We start from the raw sequence: 22,654 nt of genomic DNA, 5'->3' as shown, positions 1-22,654 counted from the left end.
TGTGTGGTTTATCAGCGAAGTGCATGAACTCCACTTCAGACAGGAGTCTCTGTTTACAGTGAAAAAAAACAGGTGAATAGATCCATGGTATACCCGCTCGTCTCCTCTATGAAACGTCTACATCCTCACCTTGCTGCATTGTTATGCATTATGATGAGCTGCTTGTGGGTCATACCACTCACCTGTATCCAGGCGCCTATCCAATCAATGCAGGGATTGTTTGTCTCTTTGTTCACATCCCGCTCTTGAGCATTCAATACGACTGCGCATGAAAATGGAAAAAAAGGAGACGCAGTAGAAAAGTATTAAATCACCTCAAATCAAGAGTCAACGAATGTGACATCTTTTGTTGTTGCCGTTTCTGTCTTTTTAAAATCATTTTCTGTTCACATTGATATCTTACCTGGGTCACACTAAAATTTAGATATGAACAGTGACCACAAAACAAACAGATGTGAGCCCCACATTGGAAATGAGCATGCCTCAGTTTACACCTGTATTTAAATTCTGTACACATATGATTGTATCACTCTGGACGCATGTTAATACCAGGTGTAAACAGGGTCTGAGAGTGTCCTGCCTAATGTTCATGAGTCAAGGGCTAAATAGATCCATGAATCGTCTCTGGATCTGCAAAGAAACAACAACAGGGAGGGATTGGAGAAGAAAACCTGCTGGGAAATCTGCTTTGGAGTTTGATAACCGGGCTGTTAGATTCAGTAGCTTGTGAATCGACAGGGACCACGCCTCATTGTGTCTACATTTCCCAGTAATTCATCCATCTTGTCAGAAGACAGATTTCTTGTTTGCATTGTGTCATTGCTTAAACTTTCTCCCTCCCTGTTTGTTTTCCTCCCTTTCTGGAAAGGATCCAAGTATTAGTCTATAACCACAACCCAGTGCAACATCACCCCCAAAGCCCAATCAAAGCGGAATGTCTCTCGTATTGTTTCGCCCCTCCAGAGCCAAACTCCAATATCAGCACTGGCACATGTAAAGGGAAACTGTCCATGTGGCAAAACGTCTAAACCCCCCATTGTTGTGCTTTTGTGGCGTCGGCCTCGCGATACCACCACTCTCTCTGTCGTACATATATATCTGGGTGTCCAAATTTTCCCACTCTTATACTGTGTGTTTGGAACAGCAAACAGTGGAAAATGTCTCAGTACTCAGGAAAGGTGAGTACCACGACCAGGAAGTGTGATGCAGCAACAAAAACAAATAAAATGACAATCACAAATCCAACCTCTTTTACTCTGTTGAATGACACTTTTAAAAGCTAACGTTGTGACTCTGCTGACTTTTTCCAAGTAAGAATTTGTTTGAAAAGAATTTCAATTTTTATCAGATCGTGTTCTATGAGGGAAAATGTTTCACTGGGAGGAAGCTGGAGATCTGCAGCGACTGCGACAACTTCCAGGACCGCGGCTTCATGAACAGGGTTAACTCTGTGCGTGTGGAGAGCGGGGCCTTCATCTGCTTCGACCATCCGGATTTCAAGGGCCAGCAGTACATTCTGGAGCACGGAGAGTACCCCGAATTCCAGCGCTGGAATGCCCATAACGATCACATGGGCTCCTGCAGGCCAATCAGGATGGTAGGAGTGTGTGTGTGTGTTCGTGTGTGTGTTCTTGTGTGTGTGGACAAGGACAGACAAATATTTGGTTGTTAAAGAAAAAAAAATCTGTTTTTCAATTAATCAAAGTCAGAATAACGGTAATGACTTTTTATTATAAAGCAGGCTACAGCACAGCAGCACGTGTGTACCTCGCAGTTTTTCATATCATATACTGACACCAACAGCTGAAAGAAAACCACCATTTAGTGCACTTGAGACAGACTGTGGGCTCTACAGATTGTCCTTCACACACATATTTAACCTTTAGATTTCTATAGGCGTGTTTGTATAAGTGTACGTGCGCACAATGCAGTGCCCCCGTCACATAAAGATGGAGGCCTTGCTCCCTTTGTCGCTATGATTCACAGCGAGGACTTTTCATTATCCTCCCCAGCATGGAGAGCATTACAGGATGGAGCTGTTCGAGGGAGACAACTTCAGCGGCCAGTGCGTGGAGCTGTGTGAAGACTGTCCTTTCCTGCAGGCTCGAGGCCTCACCAAGAACTGCATCAACTCCATCAAGGTCTATGGAGATGGAGCGTATGTATCTCTGCAGCAGTGGATATAAGTCAATTAAACATGCCAGAACACTTAACTTTCCTCTACATGTAGTGGACTTTTGTAGTATAACATGTAACATTCATTATGTATAATTTATTATCTATGTTATTACAGCTGGGTGTTGCACGAGGAGCCTAACTACCGTGGGCGCATGTACATCGTGCAGAGAGGAAACTACTGCTCCCACACAGAGTGGCAGGCAGAGAACCCCAACATCCAGTCTGTCCGCAGGGTGGCAAACTACTTCTAAAGCAGCTCACAGTCTGTGGCAACGTTACTGCAGGGATGAGATCATCCACCGAGGGAAAACACAGCGTACTGTCAAGTAATCTCACGCTCACTCTGTGGGTCTGTAAAATAATAAAGGATGAAGAAAATGTTTGACATTGCTCGTTGTTTTATTTTTGTACTGAATTATGACTCAAAGGCTGAAATAAACGACCATGTCTTCAATCCTATTTCCATTTCTTACTTTTATGCTCTCTCAGTGTGAAACTCTTCACCGAACCATCACATTTCATTTGTAGAATAAAACAGGCTATGATTCAGGTAATTGCTTTCTTTTATACGCCACAATTACAAAACCTTTAAGTGTTTGGCCTTCCTTCATACTAATGGATCCATTACCAAGTTACATGACATGTAACACATGTTAACATTTACATGTTTCTATTGGATGGAACATTGTATTTATCCAGGAAGGAACAGAAATTAGTTTAATAATAAAAAGCATGCAGCCTGATAAGAAAAAGAAAAAACTACATAAAATGCAATTATGATAACCTGCAAGGACACCAGAAAGCAGCAACTTTTTAGCAGACACATTACCACATATAAGTGCATGTCTGGCAGCCGGCAGCGAACAATAGATACCGTGTGTCCTCCCTACATATACAGAGAATAAATCAAGAGTGAAAGAGAGATATTGCACAGGTTGAAGCAGCAGCTCCACCTGCCCCGGGGAGCTCTGCTACCACCTAGTGTCATTTATCTATTTTACTGAGAAGTCGTGACGCTCACCTCAGGGTTTTCAGAGTTATTTCAATGGGGACTTTCTACAACAATGACACAAACATATAAAAAATATCTGGATTTTCTTCTTTTTTTGGATCTACCTTGAATCCAAAAGCGAAACAAAGGAACAGACACATGAATCTTGCATAATGTATTACTTAATGTTGCCTTTTCAGCCTTAATTAATTCATGAAACAAGCTTATATCCAGTTTTTTGATCATATTTCGCACACAACATACATGCATTATGTATTTAATTCCACATATAGTGACATAAGTTGTATTCAACAGCCTTTTACAACACAATTACCTCACACTTTTTATACTTTATGCCCCACTGCATCATTTCCCCACATGCTGTCATTCTTCCATAAGGTCACACCATGGTTGTGTCTCTCTCGGACCTTTAATGAGCGCTCATGTGCTTTCTCTTCCAACTGTCATGACAACAGATCATCTATCTTTACCAGGTTTCGCTCACAGCCTCTCTCGAGTTACAGGGGTCAATATAGGAGAGCTTAATGAGGAAATGCTTTGTCTTGGGTTACACTCCCCGGCACTGGTTTAAGGACGATTACCTGTAGCTAACCTTATTCCTGAGCCATTTGCTGCTTGAATCGGCCCGGTGTCACCAACATGCCATTAGTCTGGATGTCAAAGACTAGGGAGAGAGGAGAGACCTGTGAGCAATAACGCTTAATGGCACCTTAACAATGTCATTGTTGATTTTCTCTTGTGTTTTTCTACACAAATTACTTCAGTTTTTAAATAGTTTGTCTTTAATGCCACAAAGTGCATTTAAGACAATATGTTTTATTGTTATAGACATCTAGGCGTTTCATAGACATGTACTTTGATAAACAAACCTTGATCATTTGCTCTAATGGAGGTAAGCGCTTCTTCTTAAGTGGGGGGATAACAAAAGCATGGTAAATTAGTTATTAAGAGAAATGACTTGAACTTTAACTTTGTTGAGTAAAAACTGGATGAAAGCCTCGATAAGCAGAGAAAGCAAACACATAAAATATAAATATATATATATATATAACATAACTATACTTAAAAATATATATGTCTTGATCCTGGGGGAGATTATTGTCATACACTTCCTGTTTTGTTATATTAATAAAAATACTTCTCTATTTCGGTTTTGCTGTGTGAGATGTATTTTATATTTAACACTGTCTGGTGGTGAAATGAGTAGCCTAATTAGAACGAATACATTTTAAATAGCATTTATTGTATCCTGATACTCCAAATTAGGTCAGCTATTTTTAGCACTCGCATTTATGCATAAAAGATCATTGAGATAGAATATTTTCGGGAATTTATCCTGACATTTGTGGGGCTTTAAGAGATAATTATCAATCAAAACGCCTCTGCACTGGAAGAAATGCCGTGCTAACTAACATATTTATGAATTTAAATTTGTTAGACATGTATAATTATATGGGTGAACTCGAAAAACATTAAAATACAGGCTGGGTGTGTACCTACCTCCCCCTATGGTTGGCTTTGTATCTGTACATAAAGCTGTTCTTTCGCATTCAGAATATTACGACACATTATTTCAATATAAGGTTAATCTTTTAATAAGAAGCTACAAATATTACACTTTTCGCTGCGTGTAAGCAGTGAAATGAGTGGGCAGGACACGAAATCTCATTTAAACCGCGGGCTAAATGATAGGAACCGAAAAGTAGACTATAAAATACCAAGTCTGACCACAGAAAGTGCAAGTAGTATCTGCTGGAAGCGGGACAAAAAAACAACGTGGGGAACATATATCTTCCCACAACGCCTTATATTCCGTATGTGTGTGTTTTTTATGGTGAAAAACGGGATAAATGTCGATACAAGGCAACGAATAAAGTCATTTCAGGCGTGTATCTACGGTGTCGTGTTAAGGTCACTCGCTGGCTGCCTGAATTCCCCTCTTTGTGTTTACACATCCGGGTTTCCCTGTTTGCAGCCCATTCCCCATTTAGAAGCCATTTTGGACACAGATCAGTAACATGCATGTAAACCCCGACCGACCTCCCGATGCAGCGGTGCTACTATTCAAGTGAATAACCTCAAAAAGAGCGCTGGGTGTTCGTCTCCGGTGGTTTTACGGCGTCCTATTCGGTTTCTGGATCCAATTCGGACGCGAAATGCCGCACCTTTTAATGGACTAACAGTCTGGCAGTCAATTAATCGCTCCTATCTTTTCTTGCAACATTGTTGCAGCGACGCGGCTACTGACACGCGCTGTGGTGGAGCTGCTGCTGCTGCTGGTGGTGGTGGTGGTGGTTAGGCTGCTGAGGGGACCGGAGGCCTGTGGTCGGTTTGATCCTGGACTGATGTTTTGGACAACCTGAGTTTTAATGCTCGCGACGGAAAGCGGGGGAAATCTCTGTCCTGTATTTAAAACGGAACATGTCTTTTTCATGGCTGACTTGTTCACTTCTTCTGGGAACTTTATGCGCAGGTAAGCGGCTATTGTTAAAAATTTTGCAACAGTTTTTAGCGAGTCCCGTGGAAGAAGCATTTTTTTGTGAGTGTTTGAAATTTCGACCCGCGAACGAGTTTACGATTGTTGGCTGATTAAACTTTGTTGGCAGCGGATACCGTCGTTCAGCTGTGGGGATTTTATTCTCCAACCCCTAATCGCATTTTCTCTGTTTGCCCCTTTAACACGTCTATTTCACACGGGGGAATTATTTCAGCAATACCTTCCACTTTTATGTTGTCAAACAACATCAAAAGACATTAAATTCAGTCCTCGATTCTGAAAAATGTCACAGGATTATATCCAAATGGGAAACTGTTGCGTCCCTGTCGCCTTTCTTTAACAGTGGCAGGAATAGAAGGCAGCAGCTGCATCAACATCCTGAAACCTTATATTCTACATCTCAGGTCTTGTTTGTGGTCACAGCTCGAACAAAACACACTTTCTCTCCCACTCTGTGTTGTACAGATTGTCATAAATCAATTTGATTTGAGGAGACAGCAGCTGTTAGTTTGAAGCCAGGTCTTTACCCTGAATTGAGGTTACTGTTACACAGCTCCGTTTCCACACACACTCACATTGTGAATTTGTACCACGTGAAATTGAGCATGAGGCTTGTTTTTCTTTTGTTTGCAACTCATATGGGAGATTTTTGTGTGTGTCCCAAACGTCTTCACTCCCACCCCTTAGCTAGGCAGCGCATACTATGGCCAAATACTTGTTCTGTAAACAATGACACCCACTTTTTGAACCTTTTTTTAGCTATTTCCTAGAACTGTGATACAAAATTTAATTGAACCACAGCTGTCTCTTGTGTCCCAAACAGCGCTGTAGCCAATGCCTTTATGGTTTACAGATTAGAGTGTATAGTAAGCTGCTTCTCCAGAATTCATGTTGTTGTGGTGTAAGCCTCGGTTAGTGACAGAGGGAGGGGGGTTGGGGAATGATCTTGTAGTAAAAGTCCTCGCGGATCATGTGACCACAGATATCAGAAATGCCATCTCGGCTCAATGGAGCATTGAGCATTACTGCTCTGTATGTGTGTGTGTGTGTTGTCTTTACTACCTTCCATCCTAAATAACGAGCACAATGTTTGGTGCTTGCATGCATCCCTATGTGCTGTAGTGAAACCCCATTGTATGCTGCTGGACAACTAAATGCATGTATGTGTAAGTGGATGCGTGCCTGAGTGTGTGTAATGGGTCGGTGGGGGTAACGCTGGGGGATGGGCAGCTCTCCTATAGGCAGGGATTTAAAGAGACACGCACTATTTTTTCTGTGAACAAAGATGAATGTCCAAGCTGTGCTGTGAATGACATGTACAGCACGTTATCTGCTCTTTTATTCATCAAAACACACCTTACATGTGCTGCTATAGTGTGTGCCAAACATTGAATCCATAAAGATAAAACCCCTTTCAATAGGGAGTTGTGCAACAGCAGGAGACTGACAGCTATTGTTACATATCATCCTGGTTATAGGGGACTATTTCCTGCTAAAGGACAGTAAAAGCCCTCAAAGAAGAAGGTCTTATCTGTCCTTCCAGATGTGTCACACTTCAGCAGGATACAAGAGTCCTTATCTATAGAAGTGGCATCCCGGTGTGTGCTGAGTTTCTATACCACAGTCGGGCATACTATTGTTTTTCTATAGCTAATTAAATTCTGTCATTTTTCCTCCTTTTACTTCCTGAAAAGATATTTTACTGAATGGGATTATGCTGAACTACTATTCAGCAACAATTCCTTCGCCCAGAGGAGCTCCCTTTTTACTACAGAGGGCTCCCAAACTTGGCCGTGTGCCAGAGAGATGATAGAGGCTCTGCTCAGAGATGTCTCTTCTTCGTGGCACTGAGCGGATCCTGCGCCATATGTCTGCGCTTCCTTCCACCGTTGAGATGCAATTCATTACCATGTGAGCTGACTGAGGCCTTCTGTCTGTCTTTAGGGTACAGTCTGGGCGAAGCAGAGACCCGGGAGTGTGTGTACTACAATGATAACTGGCGTACGGAGAGGACCAACCAGAGCGGCTTCGAGCGCTGCGAGGGGGAGAAGGACAAGCGACTGCACTGTTATGCCTCCTGGCTCAACTCCTCAGGGACCATCAAGCTGGTGAAGAAAGGCTGCTGGCTGGACGACTTCAACTGCTATGACAGGTGGGGTCAGCGAGCGAGGTCACGGCCACCGAGGTTTTTACATTTATATTTCAGGTGTCTGGCTGGCACCCAGAGTGAGTGGCAGCGAGTACAGCAGGAGTATCTGCCTCAGTACCCACATCTAGTACAGTACGTCTTCTTGTGTGTGACCTGGGGCATGCTCGGGGAGAGGAACAACAACTCCAAGGAAACACTGTTTAAATCATTGATAGGTTGACAGGAAATTTGCAAAAGTAAGCAACAATAACAACAATTTTGATAATGAGTGACTTGAGTAAAAGTAAAAATGAAACGTATCCAAGTTCTAGCTGCTCAAATGTGAGGATATTCAGATATTTTAAATGACTGTAAATTCAATATTTGGGTTTAAGCCTTAAAGGGCCAGTTCGCCGATTTTCAACCTCAGTCCTGTCATGCTGTTATGGGGAGCTAATGCCATAATGTTAGAAAGAAATGCAATTTTGCTCTGTGCCTTTGGAGGACACTATCTGCTTCTCCAATGGGCCCTGAAAAAACCTCCGCCAGATGATGCATTTACTTAGTCAGGGAGCTTGCTAAACTATACTTCCTCAATCTAGGATGCCAGCCTCCGATGTCACGTCTTGGTCAAAATCGTCAGGTTTGAAATGCTGTCTGCAGACCCAAATATTTTATAGCCGATCCACGGGTATACTCTCGTCGAAAACGATAGTTTTTCACTCCTGCGTCTCTCGCTGGGCCGTTCCTTTCAGAGGGAGGGGCGCATTGCATGCTGGGTGTTGTAGGAATAGAGAATGGGCAAAACCAGGAGCTGTTTGTCCAACTTTCTCCACAGCTATGGCGTCAATTTCAAATATTATTGCTTCTATCAATTACAGAGAACACCAGCTTTGACTGACTGTGGCGAATTGCTCCTTTTTTAAGTATAAAATTTATTTGACATCATGTTTTCGAAAAGATCCGCAGATTTATTATTAGGATAGAAATGTTCTGTTGCAGCCCTAAAATATAACATGATATAAAGAGATGCAAGATGTACCGAATAACTTAAATGATCTTTTTAATAACAGAGCTTTATATCACCAACAAAAGTATCAACATGTCGAGGGCCATGCACCTATGGACTGTATATTCACACAGAACTACCAACACACTACACATGAAAATAAGAATATTATCTGCCTCATATTTTCTAAATGAATCAGTTTCTATAAACTGTGAGAAATAGTATAATAAGTCTAGTTTGTCTCATTGATTTAGAACTCTAATGAAGAGAGAGAAGCAGAACAATGGCACAATAAAGAACCAGATACCAGAAAGTGACCAGCGTTTTCCCCTGTAAAGTCTCTCAGACATCAAATGGTAATTGAAAATAGCTGTGTCTTTGTGATCATACGTAAAGACCTTGCTGCGCTTCTACTCTATTGTCTTTCGCTATGAAGGCTAATCTTGATCAATTTTCTATCACTTGATGAATAGTTTCACAATGCAGTGCTCTAGACTTGATGTGTAAAGCTACATTTGATATCGCAGCCATGTAGCCTACTGGAGCTGCACGGTCAGAAGCTTCACAACACAGTGTACAGAGCGTAAATTATTGAACACGTTTTACAATACAAACTGTCCGGTCAGCAGAACGGCTTGACTTTGCCTCGACTAATAAAAGAATTAAGGTTCATTGTGGGTGCAGAGCTCGGCTTAGTGTCCACAAGCTGATGCTGGTAGAGAGGATGCAGTGACACCAGGCCGCTCAGGGTCTAACCTGTATCAGTGCAGGGCTAAGCTTCTATTTACAGATTCTACATGCAGACTCTGTAGGCTGGGATGTGGATTTTAGGGACGGCAAGTGTTCTGATTTCCATCTACTACGCTTGTACTCAAGTAATATTGACCAATCATGTATCAGCAGGCTGCGGCGTATGCAGGAGAAACAGTCATGTGCAGAGCAAAAGCAGGCTGAACTTAATGCGCTATAATGACATCCCGGCTCCCATCAGCGGCTATCTGGTCATGATTTAGCTTCTTATTGATCTCTATAAACAGACATCTTCAGCAAGTTCAGCTGACAATCCGTTCTAGATCTAAAATTCAACTTGAGATAAATTCTCTTGACGCTGTGTCCCGAAAGCCGCTAGGCATTCAGATTTCCTGACTTCTTCGAATGCATCAGAAATGATCGATCTGACCTCCGTTCAACAAAGGAGCATTTAAAAGTAGTTTTCTTCTCCTCTTGAGGACAGACCTGACAAAGCTTCATTTTTAACGTCTTACTGCATCATGATGTTAAACTTTGGGCAAATTAAAGATCTGTTAATTAAAAATAAATCACTTTTTTTGTAAGCAATGCAAGCAAGTCTTGACCTGATTTCATTTATCGCTAACCGCTGGCTACACGCCTGATAAGTTTACCATTGTCCCCAGAGGCTGTATCGTCGTCAGACTGGTGCAGGGCTAACTGGCACAATCAAAACTTTTTAGTGTTATATTTTAAATTATATAATATTGGCCCTAAATGACACATTGGTGTATGTTTATAAAACTCACTGTCAGCCACCAGGGAAATTGGTGTGCAGCAGCCTTTAATGTATAAAAGTAGATTAAAGATCAACCTGCAGTTTGAGAGATATTACACATAAAGACTGCAATTATGACCGACAATGGCGTATTTATTTTAATCAGCACCGACTGCATTAAATCAAAAGCACATTTTTAAAAGGGTTGGTGAAATGGGATGTGCACAAGTTGTAGGTTTAGATGCAGGGACGGGTTCTGTCGACGGTTTCAGGGGACACGGCTTCTGCCTGAAGTGCTGCCAGCTGTAATTATAACTATAAAGGGAAAATAGAGAGACCTGGAAAAACTTATTTAATCCTGGTCAGTTTAATAAAAGCCAAATGAGAAAGAGAAAAACATGAGGGGAGAATAAGCGTAGTTATGAGACTGTTAAAGATTAATTATAGTATTTAAGAGCAGTTCTGCGGTGTCTGTCAGTCGCATAAAGCCTGTGATTCCTCTGAGTTTGGGACATGGGCTGACTGTATGTTGCAAATTAATTTAACAAGCTTGTATATTAATGAGAGATTTTGCTCCTTTTAGTAGAGGATAAAATGTTCTCTTTGTCGGCTCATGAAGCGGCAACATTAACAGTAAAAAAAGTGCATGGGTTAAAGAGTCCAGGCAGTCAAACATTGCTAAAGCTGAAGCAGAGCGTATACAGAAACAAAAGCCACACTTGCTTCTCTGAGTTCAAATCAAGATCACAGAACCCTGTGTTCTCTTTACTGTACCTCAGCTTGACATGTATCTGCCTGTGACATTTGTTTACCAAAGCAATAATGCAGGTGTGTCATCTTCCATTTTAGGCAAGAGTGTGTCTCTATGGAGGAAAACCCTCAGGTCTTCTTCTGCTGCTGCGAGGGCAACTACTGCAATGAACGATTCACCCACCTTCCTGACATGATTGGCAGTGGCAACCGAGGTGAGCCGCAAATGCATCCCACGTACAGTATAGCACAAGCACAAAAATAGGGCTCTGCTTTTCCCCCTCCGGTAAGTGCGAGTGCAGCTTAGCCTTGCACCTAGTTGTAAAAAAGCATAATGTATATACATTATGATTAAACGCTGATGCATTGTAGTAGAAGTAGACATTAAACACGGCATGAGTCGCCTATCTGAGGCACTTTTACAGACTCATTTTGTCGCATCAAGGTTGGGCGATCTACATAAAGTGTTACCGCTCTCCTTTAGCAGGTATGTGAGGGACGCTCGAGTCTCTGCTGATAACCCACCCGCCATAAAGCAGACGTGCAGTAATTTCTCTCTTCCTCCTCTACAGTGAAAATCCGGCCTCCACCCCGGGTGCCGTCCCTGCTCAACGTGCTGGTGTACTCGCTGCTGCCTCTCTGCGTGCTGTCCCTGGCCCTCGTTCTGGCCTTGTGGATGTACCGCCACCGCAAACCTCCGTACGGCCACGTGGACCTGAGCGAGGTGAGAGAGGCAGTACTTGCAGTCTGACTATCTGTGGCATCTTTTAATGCATATTTTTAGTTTAAAAAGTTCTTGAAGCCCTAAATTCTGCTGCTGTTTATCCAGTTTTCTGCAATGTTTTGATGAGAAGCAGAACAACTCTTTACTGGTTCTCATCGTCTGTTGTTCAGGATCCTGGACCAGCTCCTCCATCCCCCTTGGTGGGTCTGAAACCCCTGCAGCTGCTTGAAATCAAAGCTAGGGGGCGCTTTGGTTGTGTGTGGAAGGCCCAGTTGATGAGCGAATACGTTGCTGTGAAGATTTTCCCTGTTCAGGTACGTAACTTTATCAGTTTGATAAAAGAATACGCTCGTCCAGTTCGTGACGCTCATGTATAAACATTACATCACAGCACAGAGCATTTGATGTTTTGAAGAATCTGGATGAATAAGTATCCAGTCTGTTGTATGAACAAAACAATATTAAAGCCATTTCTCAAGGTGAGACTGAGTTGCCTAAGTCAGAAATGACGTGTCCTTGCTTTTTTGTGAGACGCAAGCAACATAATACAATTATTTTGTGTGAAAATATAAAATAATGGAACAATATAACTGAGATTGAGAAAGGACATGTTGTGAAGTAGTCTTAAAATAAAATGGGCAACTTTGAAGTCAGGTTAAAAACCTTTATTGTAGACAGGATATGTTTTCCATCCAGGTAAAACAGTGTTGCTGAAAATGCCTTCATAACAGTGGTCAGTATTGTTAAATGAACTTTTGGGTTTATTAAAGTGGTAATCTCGAAGATCTCCAGAGCAAGCTACTGTTTCCTGCCCTCCGCCGGTTTCTGCTGCAGCTCTGCCTCCCTGTGGACGTCTCTCTGTTCCACTGATGCAGCTTCTTTTGCCACAGCGTCACGGAAACTGCAACCGCACTTAGTAAAATAATACAAACAAGGAGGGTATACTGACCACGTTGGGGAACAGTTTGGGATTAACACAACCAAGATGGCCCAGATGTTTTAATTTCTGTCTTAAAGTTGTAATTTTGAAGATCTCAGTTTTGCTCTCTTTGGCGGCTCCTATGGCGATAAACGGTAACTGCAGGAGCACACTTCCCAGCTATCAGACAGTGTCGCATGTGTGACGTCCACGGTTGGCTCCGGTTGTAACTCTTGATTTTCCTCGCTGACGGTCTCTTTCCTTTTTAGACTGTTTGCCTTCATCTGAGCGTCGAGTTAGTTTCTTTTTCTTTGGATTTTCACTTATTTTTGAAGTTGTATCTGTAGTCATCCATCTTTTCTTTGTTTGTTCAGCCATAGTAGATTACTGTTTTCTCGCAACACTTGCAGAGACTGGAAAAAGCAGCCGCTTAGCTCCGCCTACCCTCTCTGGCAGACCAACCACTGCTGGGTGATGGAAAACGCATCACTAACTGGGCGCTGCTTGTGATTTTTTTCCGGAAAAGTCGCCACAGACACCCAGTCTGTAATTCTGCAAATGCAAAGGCTTTCATCAGTGGGCCATAGGCTCAATCACCATTGTGTTACCTCATTCGGCGATAGATAGACACTTAACAGACATTTATTCACATGACAATCTTTGAGATTATCACTTTAAAGACCAGCTGGTGTTTTGGGAAAATCTGACTTTGATTTGTAATGTCATGAGAGGGACAAACTGGGTTAATCTGCTTTGTGCAACATAAAAGATATGACCCCAGTATTTCCATTAATGCTCGTTCAGACCTAAACCTAACTTCCTGATTCATGTGTGTTTGTAAAGGATAAGCAGTCATGGCAGAACGAGAGGGACATATTCGTGACTCCGGGGATGCGACATGAAAACCTCTTACGTTACATCGCTGCAGAGAAACACGGAACAAACCTGGAGACGGAGCTGTGGCTGATCACAGAGTTTCATGAGAGGGTGAGTGAAGTGCAAGTCTTCCCATATATATATATATATATATAAACCCTTATACAGCAAATCTTGGTGAGCTATAGGGCTCGTGTGTTTACTAGAACTGCTGGACATTTTCCAATATTGGCAGAGGCTTTTTTATTTACCTCGACAAAAGAGCATCACAGCTTTTATTAAAGCCGATTTTATTACTTAAGGCACGTCTGAAGCACCCTATACTGTACCTTAAAGTGAAAGAATTGTGCTGCTTGGACTTGAACATTATATTTTGAAGCGTGTAGCGTATGAATAATACGGGCAATTATGTCAAAAACAGCAGCAAGTGTTCCTGAAATAATAGTTTGTAATTAAACACATCCAGGCTACCAGAACATCCTGTTCATCGGCCCTCTCAACAAAAGCTATTAATATATTGTAACAGAATTAAGTCATAATTACCATAACCACAAATGCAGCATTACATTATTTGTATAATGACTTTGAAGCTTGTCCTTGTCGCACCTTCTATCCACAGCAGCAGCACCAACATATTTAGTTACAGTCATTGTGCAAGTGCCATCGCTGCATGTGTCATCTGTTTGGTTGAATGTTTGTTTGTATTTTAATGATATTTTAAGTGATGTGTAAATGTAGACTGCATACATGGCTGCTGGTGCCAGAAACGATGTGTTCAGGGGTTACGGTCGACTGACTCAGCGTATAGTTTCTGGGGAAGCGATAAAAATGACGTTTTTGTGCTGCTACTAATCCTTGCTCCTGTCTCTTCTGTGTGTTTGTGCGCGTGTGTGTGTGTTCGCAGGGCTCACTGACGGACCATCTGAAGGGTAACACTGTGACCTGGAGTGAGCTGTGTCTCATAGCAGAGACCATGTCCCGCGGCCTGGCCTACCTCCATGAGGACATTCCCAGCTACAAGGGAGAGGGACCCAAACCCACCATTGCACACAGGTAAGGTTATGGTTTCCTGAACCTGAAAACACTGAACTCTAGACTACATTTGATATTAAATCAAATATTTTAATGCTGCTGCCCTCTTCCGGTTGTGCTTGATTTAATTATTTTTGCCGTGGACATTAATTTCTTAGGGACTTCAAGAGTAAGAACGTGATGCTACGAGATGATCTGACTGCAATTATTGGAGACTTTGGGCTGGCTGTACGATTTGAACCAGGCAAACCTCCAGGAGACACTCATGGACAGGTGAGGACTCACTTCAATACATCTATTGCTATAATGGCACTCTGATGCAAGCCTGAGCAACTGACTCCTTTTTTTCCACTGATAGGCATTATACAGTTATGAACAGGCTTATGTAATAAATATTGTCTTATTTTGAGGCAACTGAGTGTGAGGTGGTGTTAATAATTCACCATAAAAACATCTGTGCTGATTCTGGCCACAGAGTGATTCTGATAAGATTTGAGTGTGCTGCCTTAAAGGAGCAGTTTGCCCCTGGGAAAAGCCACCGTCAGTCAAAGCTGCTGTTCTCTGTAATCGATAGAAGCAATAAAATTTGAAATTGGCGCCATAGCTGTGGAGAAAGTTGTACAAGCAGCTCGTGGTTTCGACCATTCTACATTCCTACAACACCCAGCGTGCATTGCGCCCCTCCCTCTGAAAGGAACGGCCCAGCGAGAGACGCTGGAGTGAAATACTACCGTTTCACTGCAGGCAACGGCTCAGAGCGATACAGAATACAAAATGCGTCTAAAAAATCTTCAGGTCTGCAGTCTACATTTCAAACCTGACGATTTTGAATGAGACGTGACATCAGAGGCGGCGTCCTAGATTGAGGAAGTGTAGTTTAGCAAGCTCTCTGGCCTCCGCCAGATGACGCGTTTTACGTAGTCTGGCAGAGATTTTCCAGGGCCCATTGGAGAAGCGGATAGCGTCCTACTATAATGGCATTAGCTCCCCATAATAGCATGATAGCACTGAGGTTGGAAATCGGCGAACTGGCCCTTTAATGTTTCCTAATAGTCTGTGCACGCTCAATTCTTAAGTTCACCTTCTTTGTCCTTTTGGATCAAATTCACACATTGATCCTATTAAATGGGAACCCATGCTGACCTTCAAAGTGACCTCATCAGTTGACCTGGCAAAACAGGACCCCATCATCACAAACATGTTTTCCAGCTCTGATGAATCAATAATGAGCCTCACTTTTTAATATATGCAAATATTTGTTCAAAATTAGTCTTATCTGAGACGGCGAGTGCAAACAGACAGCAGGATATCCTCAGAGCGACATCACTGCAATGTGAAAGTTTGAATAGCGTACTTTGATTACAAGTGTGAGATGGTGTTGATAATTCACCATGAAATAAATCTGTGTTGAGTTTGCTGCTTTCAGCAGAGCCAGTTTACTCAGCAGTGAATCAGGATGCTGTTTGATACCAAAGCCTTTATATGCATTGATTTAACTGGCTCAGGTTAAATTATGTTAAAGTCGAGCTGAAACGGCATCTCGAGAGTATCTAGCTTCCATATCGTGACGTATTTCCGAGTGAAACAGGACGTGCAGGCGGGACATATCATTAGAGGGATTTGATTTGATCGTGGAGAAGTGGGCGTAGTCAGACGTTCTCCACAGCGCAGTAGCTAGCTAACTGACCGAGCGTTCTTGGTGCTCTGCGGCTAAATGTTGCAGATTGATTGGTTGAAATTGTTTGGTGCTAACTTATGTAAGCAAGCGTGAAATTTAGTTTTACCAGAAGAAAAAATGATCGGATTTTGATATAAGAATACGAAGAAACTGATTTTCTGTATTTTTTTTGGCCTATATTGTCAAATAGATGCACAATATTACCGAGGATGTGATCTAAAAGGATTAAAATGACATTTCTCATTTCATCTCGACTTTAAGGGTTTTATTAGCAGTGGGTGGAAAGTTTCCAAATACACAAACCAGAAATGTCACCAGTCAGCATTGCAGCTTATGAAAGCTAAAAATGTTAACTCATTATTTAAAACAGACAGTTGTATCTGTATCTCAAATCTTCTTGAATCCCCTGTCCAGGTGGGTACGAGGCGCTACATGGCTCCAGAGGTGCTGGAAGGAGCCATCAACTTCCAGCGAGACTCCTTCCTGAGGATAGACATGTATGCTATGGGCTTGGTGCTGTGGGAGCTGGTGTCCCGCTGCGTGGAGACCGACGGTGAGTCAAACAGAGCAGGAATGCTGCTTCACCCTCAGGTTGAAAGGTCACAGTGCTGCAGGCTGATCTAATAAACAAAGGATTAGTTTCTGTTTTGGTCTGGGAAAGCCATCTGAGCCAGGTTAAAGGTGTAATGTGGGCAGTTACTCTTTAGACAGAGAGCAAGTTGTGGATTTTCCACATGCTGCACTATTTCCTCGACTTGATCTCTGTGTAATGCTTTCCATCCTGTTGCCTCACTGCAGGTACAGTTGGCGAGTACATGCTGCCGTTTGAGGAGGAAATAGGCCAGCATCCCTCCCTGGAGGATCTGCAGGATGTGGTCGTGCACAAGAAGATGCGTCCAGTCATGAAGGACTGCTGGCTCAAACATCCTGTGAGTAACAGTGGAAGAATAGCTGCTGCAGTTTCAACAGCAATACCAGGATGTCAAGTACGGCCCGATCATTTGAGGTCACAGTTCTCTGAATCTGCTCTGGTTTTTTTGACACTCTGTCAGTAGAGCTGGCCCATAACCTGATCGCAATAGAGATATAAGTTTTAAGTCCATAAAGATGATAAACGTTGACATTTTTATTGCAACGTATGTTTGAGCTGTCACTGGCAGTGGATGTTTTCTGTCAAGAACAGTTGTGGAACTGAGGGGCATGAAAGCAATGTTGAAGTGTGGAGTTGATGTGTGTTTGAAAGACATGAGTCTTTAGCCTAAAAATGCTTCGTTTTATGTTCTTACCAATGACTGTATATAAAGATGGATGGCGCGTCTCCATCTGCTCTAATTGTATGAAATTTATGCCATCTTGAATGGTGATGTCATAAAGAGCCAGAGCTGCGCACTAGTGATTGGCGGGTGGAGCCGCTGTAGACACTTCCGCTAACCAAAACACTCACTCAACTTACTGTAAAAAACAAGGATCCTGTGCGTCGGCGTGTTTAACAGCATCTTGTGTTGGTCTGAAGCAGACGTTCACAGATATGGAAATTTCAATGACTGTAGTGATTGTTTTAGCTACGTCTCCTCTCGCCGGTCCTCCTCTACTCTGCTAATCCAGAACAGATCAGCTGCAGGAGCCGTATTGGTCAACAGAGCTGTCAATCATACTTTTTACAGCATCAAATAATTAATTAAAACTAAACTTATCAGAAAAATGAACACTTGGACGTAAATCCGCATGATAAGAACTAACTATAATGACAGAAACCATGTTTGGGAAACATTTATTTGGCGTGTATTTTTATTTTATAATTTGACTCATGTCCCATCTGTTAACATGGAGGAGGCGGGTTTTATGACCTATACTGCAGCCAGTCAGCAGGGGGCGATAGAGAGGCTTTGGCTTCACTTTTAGGGAGCTGTCATGTCGTCCATCTTTTTATAAAGTTTATGGTTATTACTGGTTTTAATTACTGGGTTGGATGATTTGGAGAGGAGCATACCTCTGCAATTGATCCGGCTCCCTTTCAAAACCTCATGAATGGTTAACACTGAAGGAATCGTGACGTAAACAAGCTCTCCCCTGGATATGCTCTGTACATATTGAAAACACAGATTTTTAATGTGAAACTGCTTTATTAAGCAGTTTTTTCAAACTGCCAGCATAATCCAATTATAAATTGTGTTGAATACTGAAAAAAATCATATTTTTTTTTGCCCAATTGCCCAGCATTTGTTTACACCTCGATGACACAGAAAAATTTCTGTCCTGTTTTTGGCTGACCGCCAGGGTCAGGCCTCCACACGTATGTGTATGTGAATGATTGACTGACTGACTGACTGACTGACTGACGGTACTTTCAGAGCCGTATAGAGACAGAGCTGCTACATTGCGATGGCAGATCATGAAGCTGGACCTCCACTGACGCGACTCTCTGTCTATACGGCTCTGGATACTTTGTTCGGGGTGTAGGCGGGGCTTCTCCTCCACTGCTCCACCGCTGTCCTCACCTACGTCCGCAGCGCACACCTGCTTTCAAACACGTTGTCATCGATCTCATAAGGGCTGTCCTTGTAACACATTGCTCACAAAAGCGCACATTGACCTGATGCGGTCAGCCACGTACAAGGCTTTGACCTAGCCTTGTTAGTTAATGTCTGGTTACATACCTGCCCTTTAAATAAATTACAAGAATAAAACGTCCACCTTACTATCCTCTAACTTCTGTTTTCTCCCTGCAGGGTCTGAGCCAGATGTGCGAAACCATCGAAGAATGCTGGGACCACGACGCAGAGGCGCGACTGTCCGCCGGCTGCGTCGAGGAGCGCATCGGTCAGATTGCCAGGACGATCAGCAGCACTACCTCAGACAGCCCCGTCTCCATAGTGACGTCTCTCACCAACGAGGACCTACCTCCCAAAGAGTCCAGCACCTGAACCTGCGTGACACCACCATCTCTCACATGAGCTCCTGACTTTTTATTTTTTCAAATCCAAACTCAGCGGATCTCCGTGAATATTTAAAAGCATAAAACAACAACAACTAGCAACTTGAATGCAGCTGATATTTAATCCCAATACTGGTATTTTTTTTACATTTTTTTTTTTCCAGTTTAATTTTTTGTGTGTTTAAAGTCAGATTTTACTAACGCATCCATCTGCTGTAGTTTTGAAGTAGTAATAAGTTATTCGATGGGCACATCTGATAACACCCATGTGTCAAATCCTAAATGTCATCATTACCTCATGTATTTCTTTTTGTGTTAGTCTATTTTTATTACCTCATAAGTTTGTCGTTTTCCTGTCTTGGTCATGATCGTCTGCGGCCAAATGAAACGAACCTTTTCGCTCCAAACCTCGGACGACGTGCTGCACACCTCGGAGGAACCGTTTTGAGACTGTTAGACAAAATATATTCATCTTCCTCAGGGGTCGAAGCTTCTCGATTTAAAAAAAACAAAAAAACATCGAGTGTGCTCCCTTTTTTTTAAACCTGTGAATGCCTCAGAATGAAAAAAAGGTAAAAGAAATCGGAGCACAGCTGTTTTATCGCATGGAAGGAGCTGAAACGGGAGCTGAGCAGTTGTTATTGGACGTTACGGACTTTTTTGAAGATTCGGGACGAGCGTCTTGTCCCCCGGGGAACTACCTCTCAGGTATCCAGTCGGCTTCTTTGGAACATTTTCTCTATGTTGAGAGCCAAGCTATCCAGCTCGCTACCATGGACATATTCCTGGATTTGTTTTTGTTTTTAATTGCAGAAATTCAGAGTTACTCCTTTGCCAGTGCCAGGGGCATTGACGGATGCTGTCTGGAGTTGCAATGTTACACATTCTTGATTTTAACTGTCAGTGTGTGAGTGTGTGCGTGTGTTTGTGTGAAAATGAAGACTAAATGAGATGGATAAAAGAGTGTTTTTAAAGTAAGAATCATGGACAGATAGAGGGGGTTATCCTTGCGAGGGCCATACTTGAGTAAGCAACATGTCTGTTTTTTTTTTTATTTTCATGGGTTTGTTCAATAGACTCAGTCGGACATCAGTCCCCAGATACCTCAGTCACTGTACATCATGCAAGGAGAGCTCAAATGGTTGCCTTTGTCTCAAATGCAATGCCATAGTTGTACCATAACATGAATACCATACATTGAATGTCCGTTATGCTGCTGTGACTATTCCAGGATACTCAAGGATTTGTAGATGTACATGTATTCTTTGTTGATATAACGCTAATGATATTATGTGAGGCTAATATTCTGTTTTTTGTTTTCTTTTTGACCGGGTGAGCCCTCAGCTGCTTACTCCTCCAGACTGACCTCAGATATTCTGACAAGTACCTCAGGCTTTTTCTACATGTATATCAAGTTGTGTTATGTATTTTATTGTGTTTTTAGTAGTTGAGATATTTTATTGCCGGTTTGGCCTCTTTGTCTGTGGAGATTTTTTCTTTTTTTTTAAATAGAGCCTGACTTGTTGTCACGGTGTTAATGCTGTACAAACCTAAAAAGAAGAGAGGCAGATTCTTGTAAATAGACGTGTACACACAGTTGCCGATCACTGATCTGATTTTTAAAGAGACAATATCAGGGCATTACTGTTCTCATTTCACACAAGCGGAAAGGGATTTCTCAGTTCCACCCCTACATATTTAAAAATCATTTTAACAACTCGCCCTGTGATGATTCTTTTTATATTTGTATATATATACATAGATATATATATACATTTTTTCCTCAGATTTTTCAAGAATGGTGGTCGTGTTACTGATTTCTATGAATACTGGTATCAGTTCCTCTGGATCAGAAGCTGTGTAGGTAGCACTTGCATTAGAAATCTTAGTGTGTGTATCATCAAAAACAAACAAAAAAAAATCCCTGATGGTTTTGGTGCTGGCGGCTTCTGTGATTGGCCACTTGCTGGAAATGCCACATTGAACAGTATTACCTCAATATTAACCCGCTGATGTGATGTTCAGACTCGTTCAGTGATAGTTTTTAGCCACGTTGGACGACACACAGGCTCATCTGTTGTGCTTTGATTAGTGCTGTGGAACGATGGTGGTATTTTAAAAAGTAATCTGTGACGCTTGCTGTGCAGTTTTTGGTGAAGAACGTGTGGGAGAAAAAAAAAAATACATCAATCGGATCAATACGGAGCAATGTTTTTATTGTCTGGGTATCATCAGTGTGTCTCTAACCACATGATTGATTGATGTTGCAGCCCCATTCATGTAAACAGTGGCATGTGCGTGGTCCAAGGGTCCAGCAATATTTAATATACAGCAATAGTCACTTGAATATCATAGTTTTAAGTCATTAACTCAGCTGTGACTTAGCAGTTCTCTCTCTGCGGATCATCTCATCACACCTGGATCATGTTCAGACGAGGGCACAATGTTAGAATCTCCCGATGCTGTGGGTTGATTTTTTTTTTTGTGTGTGCGTACGAGCTGAACGTGACCCGGGTGCTTTCACGTTTTGTGCCAGAAAAAACGACGATCTCGAAGGACATAAAATCTGCCGCGATCGGTTGTTTACCTCCAAATGCTGTCTTACACCCAGCTCTTCTGAACAGAAAAACCAGTTACCTCATGCAGTACCTCTCTCGTTAGTAACACTAACACGGAGTCAGTCTCATCTTCAAAAAAAAAAAAAGGAAAAAAATATCAACTATCGTGTATATATTTACTTGACAAATGTAAAAGGTTTCTTCCTTTTCATGTGTGAATCCTGTGAAAGCAAAATCCTTCTTTTGATTTACAGTCGACATATTGTTCATTTCTTGTAGTGTGAAAGTTTGACTGAACTGTGTGACCTTCCCTGTTTATGTGAAGTGTGTGTGTGTGTGTGCGCGTGCGTGTGTGTGGGATGTATGTTGGTTGGATTTCACTAAAACAGTATGAATGGTAACTTTATCTGTGAGTTGAAATGCTTAGAAATATAAACTAGATGAGAATACATCCATCTTTTTGTATATTAAAATAAAGACAAACACTGATTAACCATGACGATGGAATTCTTTGCTTTTTCTGTTCACATCTGCTTCTCTGTGTTTACATACTTGCATACATGACACATCAACTCAACATAAAACAACAAATTCCAATTCATGAGACCAAAAAGGGGTTTGTAGTTTGGCAAAGCAGTCACCATTTTAAAATACAAAATGATATCCTAATAACCTAAATAACATGAGAAAGACATAAATCAGATTGCTAAGTTACGTAAGTACATAATGTATACGTCTAATATCCCTCTACCAGTCTTTTCCAGGGTCTGAAACATACTGTAAGTACGCATATGTACACTAGATGGCAGCAGTGGTGGCCTTACTTTGTTTTACATTGTATTACCATCAGA

General features: G+C 42.0%; 2 protein-coding genes across 2 annotated transcripts; both read left to right on the top strand.

The window, feature by feature from the left end:
* The first annotated feature begins 1,157 nt into the window (after nt 1–1,157).
* LOC138612145 (gamma-crystallin N-A) lies at nt 1,158–2,429 on the top strand. The gene is made up of 4 exons (XM_069685457.1): nt 1,158–1,178; nt 1,349–1,597; nt 2,013–2,158; nt 2,294–2,429. Exons 1-4 carry the CDS (start codon nt 1,158–1,160, stop codon nt 2,427–2,429), a joined length of 552 nt encoding a protein of 183 aa, XP_069541558.1.
* A 3,114-nt stretch (nt 2,430–5,543) lies between these two features.
* LOC138611806 (activin receptor type-2B-like) lies at nt 5,544–22,302 on the top strand. Its single transcript, XM_069685048.1, has 11 exons — nt 5,544–5,663; nt 7,632–7,839; nt 11,181–11,296; nt 11,654–11,805; nt 11,976–12,119; nt 13,568–13,711; nt 14,505–14,653; nt 14,791–14,905; nt 16,725–16,863; nt 17,109–17,239; nt 19,040–22,302. The coding sequence occupies exons 1-11, from the start codon at nt 5,612–5,614 to the stop codon at nt 19,232–19,234; spliced, it is 1,545 nt and encodes a 514-aa protein (XP_069541149.1). The 5' UTR covers nt 5,544–5,611; the 3' UTR covers nt 19,235–22,302.
* Nucleotides 22,303–22,654: the final 352 nt, after the last annotated feature.

Source organism: Semicossyphus pulcher, unplaced genomic scaffold (assembly GCF_022749685.1).
Source record: "Semicossyphus pulcher isolate SPU_LCO1_2020_fin unplaced genomic scaffold, fSemPul1.0.p SCAF_7, whole genome shotgun sequence".
In the NCBI taxonomy this organism is placed as follows: domain Eukaryota; kingdom Metazoa; phylum Chordata; class Actinopteri; order Labriformes; family Labridae; genus Semicossyphus; species Semicossyphus pulcher.
The sequence above is the reverse complement of the archived record's forward strand: the minus strand, read 5'-3'. Positions and strand labels throughout refer to the sequence as shown.

Excerpts from the sequence above, each read along its gene's own strand:
- LOC138612145 (XM_069685457.1), top strand. The coding sequence starts at position 1,158 with ATGTCTCAGTACTCAGGAAAG. Across the intron at positions 1,179-1,348 it reads TGTCTCAGTACTCAGGAAAG|ATCGTGTTCTATGAGGGAAA; the intron begins GTGAGTACCACG and ends AATTTTTATCAG. Across the intron at positions 2,159-2,293 it reads AAGGTCTATGGAGATGGAGC|CTGGGTGTTGCACGAGGAGC; the intron begins GTATGTATCTCT and ends ATGTTATTACAG.
- LOC138611806 (XM_069685048.1), top strand. The coding sequence starts at position 5,612 with ATGTCTTTTTCATGGCTGACTTGTTCACTTCTTCTGGGAACTTTATGC. Across the intron at positions 5,664-7,631 it reads TCTGGGAACTTTATGCGCAG|GGTACAGTCTGGGCGAAGCA; the intron begins GTAAGCGGCTAT and ends GTCTGTCTTTAG. Across the intron at positions 17,240-19,039 it reads ACTGCTGGCTCAAACATCCT|GGTCTGAGCCAGATGTGCGA; the intron begins GTGAGTAACAGT and ends TTCTCCCTGCAG.